General features: G+C 50.8%; 1 protein-coding gene across 8 annotated transcripts in view; it reads left to right on the forward strand.

Annotated features, from left to right (window-relative positions):
- LOC139760418 (uncharacterized) overlaps positions 1–17,594 on the forward strand; it is an 857,321-nt gene that overhangs the window by 405,273 nt on the left and 434,454 nt on the right. For all 8 annotated transcript variants that reach the window (XM_071683590.1, XM_071683591.1, XM_071683595.1 and 5 more), the window contains one exon: positions 13,093–13,250. In XM_071683590.1, the coding sequence (XP_071539691.1) occupies positions 13,093–13,250 (158 nt within the window). The remainder of the gene's footprint in view (positions 1–13,092; positions 13,251–17,594) is intronic.

Here is a 17,594-nt window from a genome sequence, read left to right on the forward strand (position 1 = left end):
TAGGTAGATGGTTGTGGTGTTGGAGGGGTGGGGGAGCAACGTAGGTAGATGGTTGTGGTGTTGGAGGGGTGGGGGAGCAACGTAGGTATATGGTTGTAGTGTTGGAGGGGTGGGGGAGCAACGTAGGTAGATGGTTGTGGTGTTGGAGGGGTGGGGGAGCAACGTAGGTAGATGGTTGTGGTGTTGGAGGGGTGGGGGAGCAACGTAGGTAGATGGTTGTGGTGTTGGAGGGGTGGGGGAGCAACGTAGGTAGATGGTTGTGGTGTTGGAGGGGTGGGGGAGCAACGTAGGTAGATGGTTGTAGTGTTGGAGGGGTGGGGGAGCAACGTAGGTAGATGGTTGTGGTGTTGGAGGGGTGGGGGAGCAACGTAGGTAGATGGTTGTGGTGTTGGAGGGGTGGGGGAGCAACGTAGGTAGATGGTTGTAGTGTTGGAGGGGTGGGGGAGCAACGTAGGTAGGTGGTTGTAGTGTTGGAGGGGTGGGGGAGCAACGTAGGTAGATGGTTGTAGTGTTGGAGGGGTGGGGGAGCAACGTAGGTAGATGGTTGTGGTGTTGGAGGGGTGGGGGAGCAATGTAGGTAGATGGTTGTAGTGTTGGAGGGGTGGGGGAGCAAAGTAGGTAGATGGTTGTAGTGTTGGAGGGGTGGGGGAGCAACGTAGGTAGATGGTTGTGGTGTTGGAGGGGTGGGGGAGCAACGTAGGTAGATGGTTGTGGTGTTGGAGGGGTGGGGGAGCAACGTAGGTAGATGGTTGTAGTGTTGGAGGGATGGGGGAGCAACGTAGGTAGATGGTTGTGGTGTTGGAGGGGTGGGGGAGCAACGTAGGTAGATGGTTGTAGTGTTGGAGGGGTGGGGGAGCAACGTAGGTAGATGGTTGTGGTGTTGGAGGGGTGGGGAGTGTGAGTGAAGGGGTCGTGAGGTGTTGGTGAGGAAGACATTGATAATGTTGGAGGTGGAGAGGGAGGGAGGGAGGGAGGATAAGGTAGTGTGGGTGTGGAACGTCTGTGAGGCTGCACGTGGCAGTGCCTGGCGTGGTGCCGCGCCACGTGTTGTGCTGCAGACGTGAGGGCATGTCACAACTACTACAACCACCCCCCACCCACCATGGGTCCGTGACCTCCCCCCACCCTCACACACACACACACACACACACACACACACACACACACACACACACACGTCACCTGCCTCACAGGGCGCGGGGCAGCACGCCACCTGTCCTCCCCTCCTGTAGTACTGCATTGTGGGTTGTAGGTAATATTTTGAATGGTAGTTCACCTCATCCGGGATGTAGTCACGTGACTGCCATGGTGGTTGATGGTACAGCTGACCTGGGGTTAGCAGTGAGTTACGCTCTTCACAGGTCACATCAGGTCAACGCATGTTTTGCGTTCCGCGTCACTTGTATACGCCATACGTGCGTCACCCGTGCTTGTATACGCCATACCTGCGTCACTTGTATAGGCCATACCTGCGTCAGCTGTGCTTGTATACGCCATACCTGCGTCAACTGTGCTTGTATACGCCATACCTGCGTCAACTGTGCTTGTATACGCCATACCTGCGTCAGCTGTGCTTGTATACGCCATACCTGCGTCAACTGTGCTTGTATACGCCATACCTGCGTCAACTGTGCTTGTATACGCCATACCTGCGTCAACTGTGCTTGTATACGCCATACCTGCGTCAACTGTGCTTGTATACGCCATGCCTGCAAGTCCCAGGCCATGCAGTCCGGTCATGTGTTGAAGTAAACCATCGTGCTGTGAGCCCGTGAGGCCCAGATGGTCTGAAACTGTCTTGCGTATGTAATGTTACGCAGGTCACGGGTGGGAACCCCACCCGGGGGGGGGGGGGGGCAGGCCACCTCCAGGTCAACCACGGGGGTCAAGACTCCCTCCCACGATGTGTAACTTTATCATTATCATTTATATTTTTATTATTATTATTATATTATACTTTGTCGCTGTCTCCCGCGTTAGCGAGGTAGCGCAAGGAAGCAGACGGAAGAATGGCCCAACCCACCCACATACACTTGTATATACATACTCGTCCACACACGCACATATACATACCTATACATTTCAACGTATACATATATATACACACACAGACATATACATATATACACATGTACGTAATTCATACTTGCTGCCTTTATTCATTCCCATCGCCACCTCGCCACACATGAAATGACATCCCCCTCCCCCCTCACGTGTGCGAGGTAGCGCTAGGAAAAGACAACAAAGTCCCCATTCGTTCACACTCAGTCTCTAGCTGTCACGTAATAATGCACCGAAACCACAGCTCCCTTTCCACATCCAGGCCCCACAGAACTTTCCATGGATTACCCCAGACGCTTCACATGCCCTGGTTCAATCCATTGACAGCACGTCGACCACGGTGTACCACATCGTTCCAATTCACTTTAGTCCTTGCACGCCTTTCACCCTCCTGCATGTTCAGGCCCCGATCACTCACAATCTTTTTCACTCCATCTTTCCACCTCCAATTTGGTCTCCCACTTCTCGTTCCCTCCACCTTTGTTTATATATATATATATATATATATATATATATATATATATATATATATATATATATATATATATATCATAGAACATACAAACCTCCAACAGCCAGGATCGAACCCGGGACCCCTGTGCAAGAGGCAGGCATGCTAACCGCTAGGCTAAGGGACTGTATAATAGGAAACAACTATTCGAAATACTAAGTACTCGAATACCCTTCGTCTCACTATGGTGAGCAACGGGGTCTATACCGGTTGTTTCCGAACAGACGCACATAGCCAGCTGATAGCGTTTTACCGAACCTGACTGTACAACGCGGAGTTATATGAATACGAATAAAGTGTATGTGTTCTGTTCGGAAACAACCGATAGACCCCGTTGCTCACCATAGTGAGACGAAGGGTATTCGAGTACTTAGTATTTCGAATAGTTGTTTCCTATTATACAGTCCCTTAGCCTAGCGGTTAGCATGCCTGCCTCTTGCACAAGGGGTCCCAGGTTCGATCCTGGCTGATGGAGCTTTGTATGTTCTATGAAGGTGCGCGTTCATATACACTTTATTCGTATATATATATATATTTTTTTTTTTTTTTTTTATACACTGTCGCTGTCTCCCGCGTTTGCGAGGTAGCGCAAGGAAACAGACGAAAGAAATGGCCCCCCCCCCCCCCCCCCCCCCCCATACACATGTACATACACACGTCCACACACGCAAATATACATACCTACACAGCTTTCCATGGTTTACCCCAGACGCTTCACATGCCTTGATTCAATCCACTGACAGCACGTCAAACCCGGTATACCACATCGCTCCAATTCACTCTATTCCTTGCCCTCCTTTCACCCTCCTGCATGTTCAGGCCCCGATCACACAAAATCTTTTTCACTCCATCTTTCCACCTCCAATTTGGTCTCCCTCTTCTCCTCGTTCCCTCCACCTCCGACACATATATCCTCTTGGTCAATCTTTCCTCACTCATTCTCTCCATGTGCCCAAACCATTTCAAAACACCCTCTTCTGCTCTCTCAACCACGCTCTTTTTATTTCCACACATCTCTCTTACCCTTACGTTACTTACTCGATCAAACCACCTCACACCACACATTGTCCTCAAACATCTCATTTCCAGCACATCCATCCTCCTGCGCACAACTCTATCCATAGCCCACGCCTCGCAACCATACAACATTGTTGGAACCACTATTCCTTCAAACATACCCATTTTTGCTTTCCGAGATAATGTTCTCGACTTCCACACATTTTTCAAGGCTCCCAAAATTTTCGCCCCCTCCCCCACCCTATGATCCACTTCCGCTTCCATGGTTCCATCCGCTGACAGATCCACTCCCAGATATCTAAAACACTTCACTTCCTCCAGTTTTTCTCCATTCAAACTCACCTCCCAATTGACTTGACCCTCAACCCTACTGTACCTAATAACCTTGCTCTTATTCACATTTACTCTTAACTTTCTTCTTCCACACACTTTACCAAACTCAGTCACCAGCTTCTGCAGTTTCTCACATGAATCAGCCACCAGCGCTGTATCATCAGCGAACAACAACTGACTCACTTCCCAAGCTCTCTCATCCCCAACAGACTTCATACTTGCCCCTCTTTCCAGGACTCTTGCATTTACCTCCCTAACAACCCCATCCATAAACAAATTAAACAACCATGGAGACATCACACACCCCTGCCGCAAACCTACATTCACTGAGAACCAATCACTTTCCTCTCTTCCTACACGTACACATGCCTTACATCCTCGATAAAAACTTTTCACTGCTTCTAACAACTTGCCTCCCACACCATATATTCTTAATACCTTCCACAGAGCATCTCTATCAACTCTATCATATGCCTTCTCCAGATCCATAAATGCTACATACAAATCCATTTGCTTTTCTAAGTATTTCTCACATACATTCTTCAAAGCAAACACCTGATCCACACATCCTCTACCACTTCTATATATATATATATATATATATATATATATATAGTGTTTGAACAGAGAAGATAATGGTATAATGTTGGATGGCATTTGGTGTGTGTTGTGTATGTGTGTGTGTGTGGCTGTGTTTTACTGGTCGTACACCATCAGTCACGTGACTGGCGATTGTTTCCTAGATCTCGTGATGTTCTTATATTATCGTTTGAACAGCCCTGCCCTACCCTGCCCTGCCCTACCCTGCCCCGTCCTACCCTACCCTATCCTACCCTGCCCTGCCCTACCCTACCCTGCCCTGCCCCGTCCTACCCTACCCTGCCCCGTCCGACCATGACTGGTGTGTTCCCCTGCCCACATAACCTCCCCCACAGCAGCAGTTGTTGTGTTTTACTTCATATTTCCTTCCCTTCTTCCTGCATGACTCCGCCGCCAGCCCACACAAGGTCTGGTCAGCCACGCCTCACATCCCCAGCCACGATGGCTCCACGCTTCCTCCTCATGGTTGGTTTTACCTTGTGATAGATAATGGCAGACTAGAGCCAGCTGGTCTGGTGCTAGAGCTGACCACTAATGGTGTGGTGCTAGAACTGACCACTAATGGTCTGGTGCTAGAGCTGACCACTAATGGTGTGGTGCTAGAGCTGACCACTAATGTTGTGGTGCTAGAGGTGACCACTAATGGTGTGGTGCTAGAGCTGACCACTAATGGTATGGTGCTAGAGCTGACCACTAATGGTCTGGTGCTAGAGCTGACCACTAATGTTGTGGTGGTAGAGCTGACCACTAATGGTGTGGTGCTAGAGCTGACCACTAATGGTGTGGTGCTAGAGCTGACCACTAACGTTGTGGTGCTAGAGCTGACCACTAATGGTGTGGTGCTAGAGCTGACCACTAATGGTGTGGTGCTAGAGCTGACCACTAATGGTGTGGTGGTAGAGCTAACCACTAATGGTGTGGTGCTAGAGCTGACCACTAATGGTGTGGTGCTAGAGCTGACCACTAATGGTGTGGTGGTAGAGCTGACCACTAATGGTGTGGTGCTAGAGCTGACCACTAATGGTGTGGTGCTAGAGCTGACCACTAATGGTGTGGTGGTAGAGCTAACCACTAATGGTGTGGTGCTAGAGCTGACCACTAATGGTGTGGTGCTAGAGCTGACCACTAATGGTGTGGTGCTAGAGCTGACCACTAATGGTGTGGTGCTAGAGCTGACCACTAATGTTGTGGTGCTAGAGCTGACCACTCATGGTGTGGTGCTAGAGCTGACCACTAATGGTGTGGTGCTAGAGCTGACCACTAATGGTGTGGTGGTAGAGCTGACCACTAATGGTGTGGTGCTAGAGCTGACCACTAATGGTGTGGTGCTAGAGCTGACCACTAATGGTGTGGTGCTAGAGCTGACCACTAATGGTGTGGTGCTAGAGCTGACCACTAATGGTGTGGTGCTAGAGCTGACCACTAATGGTGTGGTGCTAGAGCTGACCACTAATGGTGTGGTGGTAGAGCTGACCACTAATGGTGTGGTGCTAGAGCTGACCAGTAATGGTGTGGTGCTAGAGCTGACCACTAATGGTGTGGTGCTAGAGCTGACCACTAATGGTGTGGTGCTAGAGCTGACCACTAATGGTGTGGTGGTAGAGCTGACCACTAATGGTCTGGTGCTAGAGCTGACCACTAATGGTGTTGTGGTAGAGCTGACCACTAATGGTGTTGTGGTAGAGCTGACCACTAATGGTGTTGTGGTAGAGCTGACCACTAATGGTGTTGTGGTAGAGCTGACCACTAATGGTGTTGTGGTAGAGCTGACCACTAATGGTGTGGTGCTAGAGCTGACCACTAATGGTGTGGTGGTAGAGCTGACCACTAATGGTGTGGTGGTAGAGCTGACCACTAATGGTGTTGTGGTAGAGCTGACCACTAATGGTGTTGTGGTAGAGCTGACCACTAATGGTGTTGTGGTAGAGCTGACCACTAATGGTGTTGTGGTAGAGCTGACCACTAATGGTGTTGTGGTAGAGCTGACCACTAATGGTGTTGTGGTAGAGCGTGCCTGGTGACAGCACCAGGATCCTGGTCGTTCGTCAAGAAAGATAATGTTGAAATTTATTTGGATTGAGGTCGGCCTCACCTGCCTGCCTGCTGGGCTGTGTGGCGCCTGCTACACACACACACACACACACACACACACACAGGGTGGAGGGTTGAAGGTTGGCAGGTGTGTGGGTGAGGGAGGACCGGTGGTCACCCTGACACGACGACTGATGAGGAAGTCTTCCTTATTACCTGCCTTGACGACGACTGTACCTGCCTTGACGACGACTGTACCTGCCTTGACGACGACTGTACCTGCCTTGACGACGACGGTACAGTACTCTCCTTGGACACGACATTACTAGCCTTGTACACGACAGTACTATCCTTGTGCACAACAGTACTAGCCTGGACACGACAGTACTAGCCTTGGACACGACAGTACTAGCCTTGTGCACAACAGTACTATCCTTGAACACGACAGTACTAACCTTGGACTCGACGGTACTAGCCTTGTGCACAACAGTACTAGCCTTGTAGACGATGGTACTAGCCTTTATGCACAACAGTACTAGCCTTGAATACGACAATACGAGCCTTGGACACGACGTTACTAGCCTTGTGCACAACAGTACTATCCTTGTGCACAACAGTACTAGCCTGGACACGACAGTACTAGCCTTGGACACGACAGTACTAGCCTTGTGCACAACAGTACTAGCCTGGACACGACAGTACTAGCCTTGGACACGACAGTACTAGCCTTGTGCACAACAGTACTATCCTTGAACACGACAGTACTAACCTTGGACTCGACGGTACTAGCCTTGTGCACAACAGTACTAGCCTTGTAGACGATGGTACTAGCCTTTATGCACAACAGTACTAGCCTTGAACACGACAATACGAGCCTTGGACACGACGTTACTAGCCTTGTGCTCAATAGTACTAGCCTTGTACACGACAGTACTAGCCTTGGACACGACGATACTAGCCTTGTGCACAACAGTACTAGCCTTGTACACGACAGTACTAGCCTTGTACACGACAGTACTAGCCTTGTGCACAACAGTACTAGCCTTGTACACGACAGTACTAGCCTTGTACACGACAGTACTAGCCTTGTACACGACAGTACTAGCCTTGTACACGACAGTACTAGCCTTGTACACGACAGTACTAGCCTTGTGCACAACAGTACTAGCCTTGTACACGACAGTACTAGCCTTGTACACGACAGTACTAGCCTTGTACACGACAGTACTAGCCTTGTACACGACAGTACTAGCCTTGTACACGACAGTACTAGCCTTGTACACGACAGTACTAGCCTTGTACACGACAGTACTAGCCTTGTACACGACAGTACTAGCCTGGACACGACAGTACTAGCCTTGTACACGACAGTACTAGCCTTGTACACGACAGTACTAGCCTTGTACACGACAGTACTAGCCTTGTACACGACAGTACTAGCCTTGGGCATGATGTATGTGACCTTTTGACGTAACCGACAGTCATGCACGGTCATGCGGCGCGCTAGGTTAACTGTTACATGAGGGAAAAATGTATGTGGCTATTTATGTATTCATGTTTGATACGTTTTCTGTGGTTTACGTAATAATGTAGTCTTGTGGTCGTGTCTGCAGAGGAACCCTGCTGAATGTCATATATATATATATATATATATATATATATATATATATATATATATATATATATATATATATATATTTCTTTTCTTTTCTTTCGTACTATTCGCCATTTCCCACGTCAGCGAGGTAGCGTTAAGAACAGAGGAATGGGCCTTTGAGGGAACATCCTCACCTGGCCCCCTTCTCTGTTCCTTCTTTTGGAAAATTGAAAAAAACGAGAGGGGAGGATTTCCAGCCACCCGCTCCCTCCCCTTTTAGTCGCCTTCTACGACACGCAGGGAATACGTGGGAAGTATTCTTTCTCCCCTATCCCCAGGGATGATATATATATATATATATATATATATTTGGTAAACAGAGAAGAGGTAGTGAAAGCTTTGCGGAAGATGAAAGCCGGCAAGGCAGCAGGTTTGGATGGTATTGCAGTGGAATTTATTAAAAAAGGGGGTGACTGTATTGTTGACTGGTTGGTAAGGTTATTTAATGTATGTATGACTCATGGTGAGGTGCCTGAGGATTGGCGGAATGCGTGCATAGTGCCATTGTACAAAGGCAAAGGGGATAAGAGTGAGTGCTCAGATTACAGAGGTATAAGTTTGTTGAGTATTCCTGGTAAATTATATGGGAGGGTACTGATTGAGAGGGTGAAGGCATGTACAGAGCATCAGATTGGGGAAGAGCAGTGTGGTTTCAGAAGTGGTAGAGGATGTGTGGATCAGGTGTTTGCTTTGAAGAATGTATGTGAGAAATACTTAGAAAAGCAAATGGATTTGTATGTAGCATTTATGGATCTGGAGAAGGCATATGATAGAGTTGATAGAGATGCTCTGTGGAAGGTATTAAGAATATATGGTGTGGGAGGAAAGTTGATAGAAGCAGTGAAAAGTTTTTATCGAGGATGTAAGGCATGTGTACGTGTAGGAAGAGAGGAAAGTGATTGGTTCTCAGTGAATGTAGGTTTGCGGCAGGGGTGTGTGATGTCTCCATGGTTGTTTAATTTGTTTATGGATGGGGTTGTTAGGGAGGTAAATGCAAGAGTTTTGGAAAGAGGGGCAAGTAAGAAGTCTGTTGGGGATGAGAGAGCTTGGGAAGTGAGTCAGTTGTTGTTCGCTGATGATACAGCGCTGGTGGCTGATTCATGTGAGAAACTGCAGAAGCTGGTGACTGAGTTTGGTAAAGTGTGTGGAAGAAGAAAGTTAAGAGTAAATGTGAATAAGAGCAAGGTTATTAGGTACAGTAGGGTTGAGGGTCAAGTCAATTGGGAGGTGAGTTTGAATGGAGAAAAACTGGAGGAAGTGAAGTGTTTTAGATATCTGGGAGTGGATCTGGCAGCGGATGGAACCATGGAAGCGGAAGTGGATCATAGGGTGGGGGAGGGGGCGAAAATTCTGGGGGCCTTGAAGAATGTGTGGAAGTCGAGAACATTATCTCGGAAAGCAAAAATGGGTATGTTTGAAGGAATAGTGGTTCCAACAATGCTGTATGGTTGCGAGGCGTGGGCTATGGATAGAGTTGTGCGCAGGAGGATGGATGTGCTGGAAATGAGATGTTTGAGGACAATGTGTGGTGTGAGGTGGTTTGATCGAGTGAGTAACGTAAGGGTAAGAGAGATGTGTGGAAATAAAAAGAGCGTGGTTGAGAGAGCAGAAGAGGGTGTTTTGAAATGGTTTGGGCACATGGAGAGAATGAGTGAGGAAAGATTGACCAAGAGGATATATGTGTCGGAGGTGGAGGGAACGAGGAGAAGAGGGAGACCAAATTGGAGGTGGAAAGATGGAGTGAAAAAGATTTTGTGTGATCGGGGCCTGAACATGCAGGAGGGTGAAAGGAGGGCAAGGAATAGAGTGAATTGGAGCGATGTGGTATACCGGGGTTGACGTGCTGTCAGTGGATTGAATCAAGGCATGTGAAGCGTCTGGGGTAAACCATGGAAAGCTGTGTAGGTATGTATATTTGCGTGTGTGGACGTATGTATATACATGTGTATGGGGGGGGGGTTGGGCCATTTCTTTCGTCTGTTTCCTTGCGCTACCTCGCAAACGCGGGAGACAGCGACAAAGTATAATAATAATAATAATAAAATATATATATATATATATATATATATATATATATATATATATATATATATATATATATATATATATATATATATATATATATTGTTCTTTTTTCCACGTCTTGTAGTGTAGTGTGATTTATATTGTAATATTTGAAGGTAATGTTTCGTTCGGCATGGAAGATATATATGAAAGATATTCCCCAGTTTTCTGTATGACTTTTCTCCATTCCGTCTGATGTCTGAAGTTAACGTCCACGCTGGCTGGATCTGATGGTCCAGTAGAAGGGGATTATTCCTGGATTTACGACCGTCCAGTATACATGACCAGTTCCGCCAGAACGGGGAATAATACCTGGTGTTTTAACCCCTGATCCTGATTGCTGGTATGATGGCTTCTTGATTGAGAGCCTTACGGGTCAGGTCAAAGGGCAGGTGGTTGGTGTGTGAGGTGAGGTTGTGTGGTCAGGAGGAGGGGGATCCTGGCCTGAGGTAGGCAGGAGGAATATTATAACCATAGTGGTCAACCCCCACCATACTGAACGGCGGAGTAGCATTCTCCAACGTTACAAGGAACGTGAGTACATTGCTGCTACAATAGCTCCTGAACGACACGTTCGCACAGTAGCATTAAGTAACAGTACAGGTGTGAGGGAGCGCCTCACGGAACATGAGACTCCAAGATGGCGTGATGGTATATGAGGGAGTGTGGCTGGCTCTGGTCTGGCCTCTGCCTCCATATGAGTGTTAACCCCGCCAACTTGCTCCTCCTCCTCAGGAGTAGCCATTCCTTGGTGTGGCCCCAGCCCTCAGACTGGCTATGTAACCCTCCCAGTCCTCCTCCTCCTCCTCCCTCGCTCTCACGTCAGCCATGTCGTCCTCCTCCTCCCTCTCTCTCACGTCAGCCATGTCCTCCTCCTCCTCCTCCCTCGCTCTCACGTCAGCCATGTCGTCCTCCTCCTCCCTCGCTCTCACGTCAGCCATCCTGGACCCATCCTTGATCAAGACTCGCTCTTACAACCTTAATCCCATCGTGGTCTGTTATCAGAGGAGGCCTTCCTCTTGCAAGGTCTGCTGGTTACGCTCGGACCTCTTGGTTACCCACCTCAGGTCCTACCACCGCTGTGGGTCTCTGGTGATTCTTTGGCCGTCGCTCATCATCATCATTATTCATCATCATCATTATTCATCATCATCATCATTACTCATCACCATCATTCATCATCATCATCATCATTATTCATCATGCCACCCCAGGTGTTCCATGTGTCGTCCATGCAACGACTTTTGCCTCTCATCCTACCAACACTGGTGGCTCTGTCCTCCCCCACCTGTGTTCCCCAGGGCTCTGTCCTCCCCCACCTGTGTTCCCCAGGGCTCTGTCCTCCCCCACCTGTGTTCCCCATGGCTCTGTCCTCCCCCACCTGTGTTCCCCAGGGCTCTGTCCTCACCCACCTGTGTTCCCCAGGGCTCTGTCCTCCCCCACCTGTGTTCCCCAGGGCTCTGTCCTCCCCCACCTGTGTTCCCCAGGGCTCTGTCCTCCTGCCTTCGTTTTTCGTTTTCACCGTAAACAATTCTTCTTCAGCGTTAGACTTGTTTGCTTCCTACGTCCACTGGTCGGTCCAATGTCCACTCCGACACTCGATATCTTTCTCGCACTGAACATACTGCCTCTCTGGATTCAGCAAATATGCCAGCTGTGGCATGATGACATTGAACATTGCACTGAAGTAAAGTCTGTTTGGATCATTATTTCAGATCCCCTTCGCTTCCTGGTACCAGAGTTCAGTGCGTCACAGATGCGAGCGTTGAGAACATGTAAACATGTTAGAGCCAGCCATACCCTGGTGCGCCGTTGTCGTGTGAGCCAGATGGTTGGCTGCTGTGTGGATGGCACGGTCGTGTGATCAGTCCTCCCATATCACCATGGTATCATGTCCCCACGTCTGCACCATCGCTCACGTATCTGAGGCTTCTCCTCTCCCACGTACTGAACCTGTACACGTCGCGGGGTCGCGTGTTATCAGCCATCATCATGACCCCCCACCCACCATGGGGTTACGTCCCTCTGGTTGTGCTGCTGGTCATGTGTCAGGCAGGTCGTCATGCGCTGTGTGTCTGCCTGCCCGTGCCCCAGCCACCACGTGCACGTGCTGCGGGCTGATCCTGGCCGTGTGAGCAGCAGCCACACCAGGATTGGCCAGTCTTGTTATACCACCATCTACTGGTCTCGCACAGTGAACCATTGTAGGACTCACTCAGACTCACGTTTTCTGTTCCTTTTACTGGTGATCTCGTTAATCTTTGTCTTATTATTATTATTATTATTATTATTATTATTATTATTATTATTATTATTATTATCATTATTATTATTATTATCATTATTATTATTATTATTATTATTATTATTATTATTATTATCATTACTACTACTACTACTATAATTATTATTATTATTATTATTATTATTATTATTATTATTATTATTATTATTATTATTACCATTACTACTACTACTACTACTATTATTATTATTATTATTATTATTATTATTATTATTATTATTATTATTATTACTACTGCTACTACTACTATTATTATCATTATTATTATTATTATTATTATTATTATTATTATTATTATTATTATTATTATTGATAATGGTATTAGTATTACTGTAGAAGTAATTATATCAATGATGATATTCTTATTATTATTAATTATTATTATAGATAATTACTTAATTATTGTACCATTTGATCAGAAATGGCCACAGTTGGAGGAGGCCTCCAGTGTGTGGTGTGAGGTGTGTGTCATGGTTGTTCATGTGGAGTAACTGTGGTGTTTCTTGTGGCCAGGTTTCTCGAAGTGTGTGGAGGGCGGAAGCACAAAGCTGGACGTGGAGAAGAACGAGTTATTCCTGAAGGCTCTTGATGGCTTCGTCCTGGTCCTCTCCATCGAAGGTGACATTGTATACACCTCCGAGAACATCGTTAACTTCCTGGGCCTTCCCCAGGTACGTCCTACCTCCTGCCTCTCATATATATATATATATATATATATATATATATATATATATATATATATATATATATATATATATATATATATATTATATTTTATCACTGTCTCCCGCGTTAGCGAGGTAGTGCAAGGAAACACACGAAAGAATGGCCCAACCCACCCACCCACACACACACACACACACACACACACACACACACACACACCAACGCACACATACATACACATACACAGACACATACACACACTCACATGCACACAATTCACACCCGCCGCCCCCACTCATTCCCGTCGCCACCGCGCCACACATGCAGCGCAAGGAAAAGATAACAAAGGCCACATTCGCCCACACCCAGCCTCCAACTGTCATGTACAACGCACCGAAACCATAGCTCCCCCCACCCGACACCCAGGCCCCACAAAACTTTCCATGGTTCACCCCCTCCCCCCGCATGCGCGCTAGGTAGCGCTAGGAAAAGACAACAAAGGCCACATTTGTTCACACTCAGTCCCTAGCTGTCATGTATAATGCACCGAAACCACAGCTCCCTTTCCACATCCAGGCCCCACAAAACTTTCCATGGTTTACCCCAGACGCTTCACATGCCCTGATTCAATCCATTGACAGCACGTCAACCCCGGTATACCACATCGTTCCAATTCACTCTATTCCTTGCCCTCCTTTCACCCTCCTCCATGTTCAGGCCCCGATCACTCAAAATCTTTTTCACTCCATCTTTCCACCTCCAATTTGGTCTCCCACTTCTCGTTCCCTCCACCTCTGACACATATATCCTCTTGGTCAATCTTTCCTTACTCATTCTCTCCATGCCTGGCTGGCTCCTACACCTGCCACACCAGCCTGCCTGGCCCCTACACCTGCCACCCCAGCCTGCCTGGCCCCTACATCTGCCACCCCAGCCTGTCTGGCCCGTACACCTGCCACACCATCCTGCCTGGCCCCTACACCTGCCACCCCAGCCTGCCTGGCCCCTACACCTGCACCCCAGCCTGCCTGGCCCCTACACCTGCCACCCCAGCCTGCCTGGCCCCTACACCTGCCACCCCAGCCTGCCTGGCCCCTACACCTGCCACCCCAGCCTGCCTGGCCCCTACACCTGCCACACCATCCTGCCTGGCCCCTACACCTGCCACACCAGCCTGCCTGGCCCCTACACCTGCCACCCCAGCCTGCCTGGCCCCTACACCTGCCACACCAGCCTGCCTGGCCCCTACACCTGCCACCCCAGCCTGCCTGGCCCCTACACCTGCCACCCCAGCCTGCCTGGCCCCCACACCTGCCACCCCAGCCTGCCTGGCCCCTACACCTGCCACACCAGCCTGCCTGGCCCCTACACCTGCCACCCCAGACTGCCTGGCCCCCACACCTGCCACCCCAGCCTGCCTGGCTCTTGCACCTGCCACACCAGCCTGCCTGGCCCTTGCACCTGCCACACCAGCCTGCCTGGCCCCTACACCTGCCACCCCAGCCTGCCTGGCCCCTACACCTGCCACCCCAGCTTGCCTGGCCCCTACACCTGCCACCCCAGCCTGCCTGGCCCCTACACCTGCCATACTACACATGTGCAGTACGTCAACAAGCCTCACTTACATTCATGTTATCATGTGTTGATAAGATTAGTACATCAGACACAAGCGAGAGTTGATGTACAGTGGGCACCCCTGGTGTGGTGCGTGCCTAGTGTGGGTGTGGGTCAGGCAGACGTCACCACACAGACAGATATTCCCCAGAACTCCCTACACGCTCACATACACACTCCCAAAAAAGTATCTGCCCGCCCAGGTCTGAGGTTTGTAATAATCTACAACTGGCAGACTACAACACTACATCAAGGTGGTAGTGTTAATCTGGGTCCGTCAGTTGTGGGTTATTACAACTCTCAGACTGGGAGGACTGCCAGGGGTAGGTTATAACAACCTTCAGGGCTGGAGGTCACATACTTTTTTGGTGGAGTGGACGTGTGTACCTGAGGGACGGCAGAAGCCGGTAATACTACGTGGAACAAGTCGTGTGTTATCGTCCATGTTGTGCATGGTTCCCTAACTGCTGCCTTGAAGAGGGGGAGGGGAAGCCTTCATCTGCCCCGGGATGGGGGAGGGGGGTATTCATCACTGCCCCGGGATGGGGGGAGGGGAGTATTCATCACTGCCCCGGGATTGGGGGGAGGGGAGTATTCATCACTGCCCCGGGATGGGGGAGGGGAGTATTCATCACTGCCCCGGGATGGGGGAGGGGAGTATTCATCACTGCCCCGGGATTGGGGGGAGGGGAGTATTCATCACTGCCCCGGGATGGGGGCGGGGGGTATTCATCACTGCCCCGGGATGGGGGGGGGGAGGGGGTATTCATCACTGCCCCGGGATGGGGGGAGGGAGGGGGTATTCATCACTGCCCCGGGATGGGGGGGAGGGGAGTATTCATCACTGCCCGGGATGGGGGGAGGGGGGTATTCATCACTGCCCCGGGAGGGGGGGGAGGGGAGTATTCATCACTGCCCCGGGATGGGGGGAGGGAGGGGGTATTCATCACTGCCCCGGGATGGGGGGAGGGAGGGGGTATTCATCACTGCCCCGGGATGGGGGGAGGGGGTATTCATCACTGCCCCGGGATGGGGGGGAGGGGAGTATTCATCACTGCCCCGGGATGGGGGGGAGGGGGGTATTCATCACTGCCCCGGGATGGGGGGAGGGGAGTATTCATCACTGCCCCGGGATGGGGGGAGGGGGTATTCATCACTGCCCCGGGATGGGGGGAGGGGGGTATTCATCACTGCCCCGGGATGGGGGGGAGGGGAGTATTCATCACTGCCCCGGGATGGGGGGGAGGGGGTATTCATCACTGCCCCGGGATGGGGGGAGGGGGTATTCATCACTGCCCCGGGATGGGGGGAGGGGGGTATTCATCACTGCCCCGGGATTGGGGGGAGGGGGGTATTCATCACTGCCCCGGGATGGGGGGAGGGAGGGGGTATTCATCACTGCCCCAGGATGGGGGGGTATTCATCGGGGGGGGAAGGGGAGTATTCATCCAGGTGATCGTCTGACTTATGTTGCGTGTGTTCATGTGGGTCAGAGGAGGGTGTATTGTATCGCTCTCTGGTGTGGATGTCCGGGATGGGGGTGTAGTGAGGGCCCCACTGTGGCTGTGTGGTAGGTGGTGGGTGTCGTGAGGGCTCCACTGTGGCTATATGGTATGTGGTGGGTGTCGTGAGGGCTCCACTGTGGCTGTGTGGTAGGTGGTGGGTGTAGTGAGGGCCCTGCTGTGGCTGTGTGGTAGGTGGTGGGTGTAGTGAGGGACCCACTGTGGCTGTGTGGTAGTGGTGGGTGTCGTGAGGGCCCCACTGTGGCTGTGTGGTAGGTGGTGGGTGTCGTGAGGGTCCCACTGTGGCTGTGTGGTAGGTGGTGGGTGTCGTGAGGGCCCCACTGTGGCTGTGTGGTAGGTGGTGGGTGTCGTGAGGGCTCCACTGTTGCTATATGGTATGTGGTGGGTGTCGTGAGGGCTCCACTGTGGCTGTGTGGTAGGTGGTGGGTGTAGTGAGGGCACCACTGTGGCTGTGTGGTAGGTAGTGGGTGTCGTGAGGGCCCCACTATGGCTGTGTGGTAGGTGATGGGTGTCGTGAGGGCCCCGCTGTGGTTGTGTGGTAGGTGGTGGGTGTCGTGAGGGCCCCGCTGTGGTTGTGCGGTAGGTGGTGGGTGTCGTGAGAGCCCCACTGTGGCTGTGTGGTAGATGGTGGGTGTCGTGAGCGCCCCGCTGTGACTGGGTGGTAGGTGTCGTGAGGGCCCCGCTGTGGTTGTGTGGTAGGTGGTGGGTGTCGTGAGGGCCCCGCTGTGGCTGTGTGGTATGTGATGGGTGTCGTGAGGGCCCCGCTGTGGCTGTGTGGTATGTGGTGGGTGTCGTGAGGGCCCCGCAGTGGTTGTGCGGTAGGTGGTGGGTGTCGTGAGGGCCCCACTGTGGCTGTGTGGTAGGTGGTGGGTGTCTTGAGAGCCCCACTGTGGCTGTGTGGTAGGTGGTGGGTGTCATGAGGGCCCCACTGTGGCTGTGTGGTAGGTGGTGAGTGTCGTGAGGGACCCACTGTGGCTGTGTGGTAGGTGGTGGGTGTCGTGAGGGCCCCACTATGGCTGTGTGGTAGGTGGTGGGTGTCGTGAGGGCTCCACTGTGGCTATATGGTATGTGGTGGGTGTCGTGAGGGCTCCACTGTGGCTGTGTGGTAGGTGGTGGGTGTCGTGAGGGCCCCGCTGTGGTTGTGTGGTAGGTGGTGGGTGTCGTGAGGGCCCCGCTGTGGTTGTGCGGTAGGTGGTGGGTGTCGTGAGGGCC

The sequence above is a fragment of the Panulirus ornatus genome, chromosome 36, assembly GCF_036320965.1.
Source record: "Panulirus ornatus isolate Po-2019 chromosome 36, ASM3632096v1, whole genome shotgun sequence".
In the NCBI taxonomy this organism is placed as follows: Eukaryota; Metazoa; Arthropoda; class Malacostraca; order Decapoda; family Palinuridae; genus Panulirus; species Panulirus ornatus.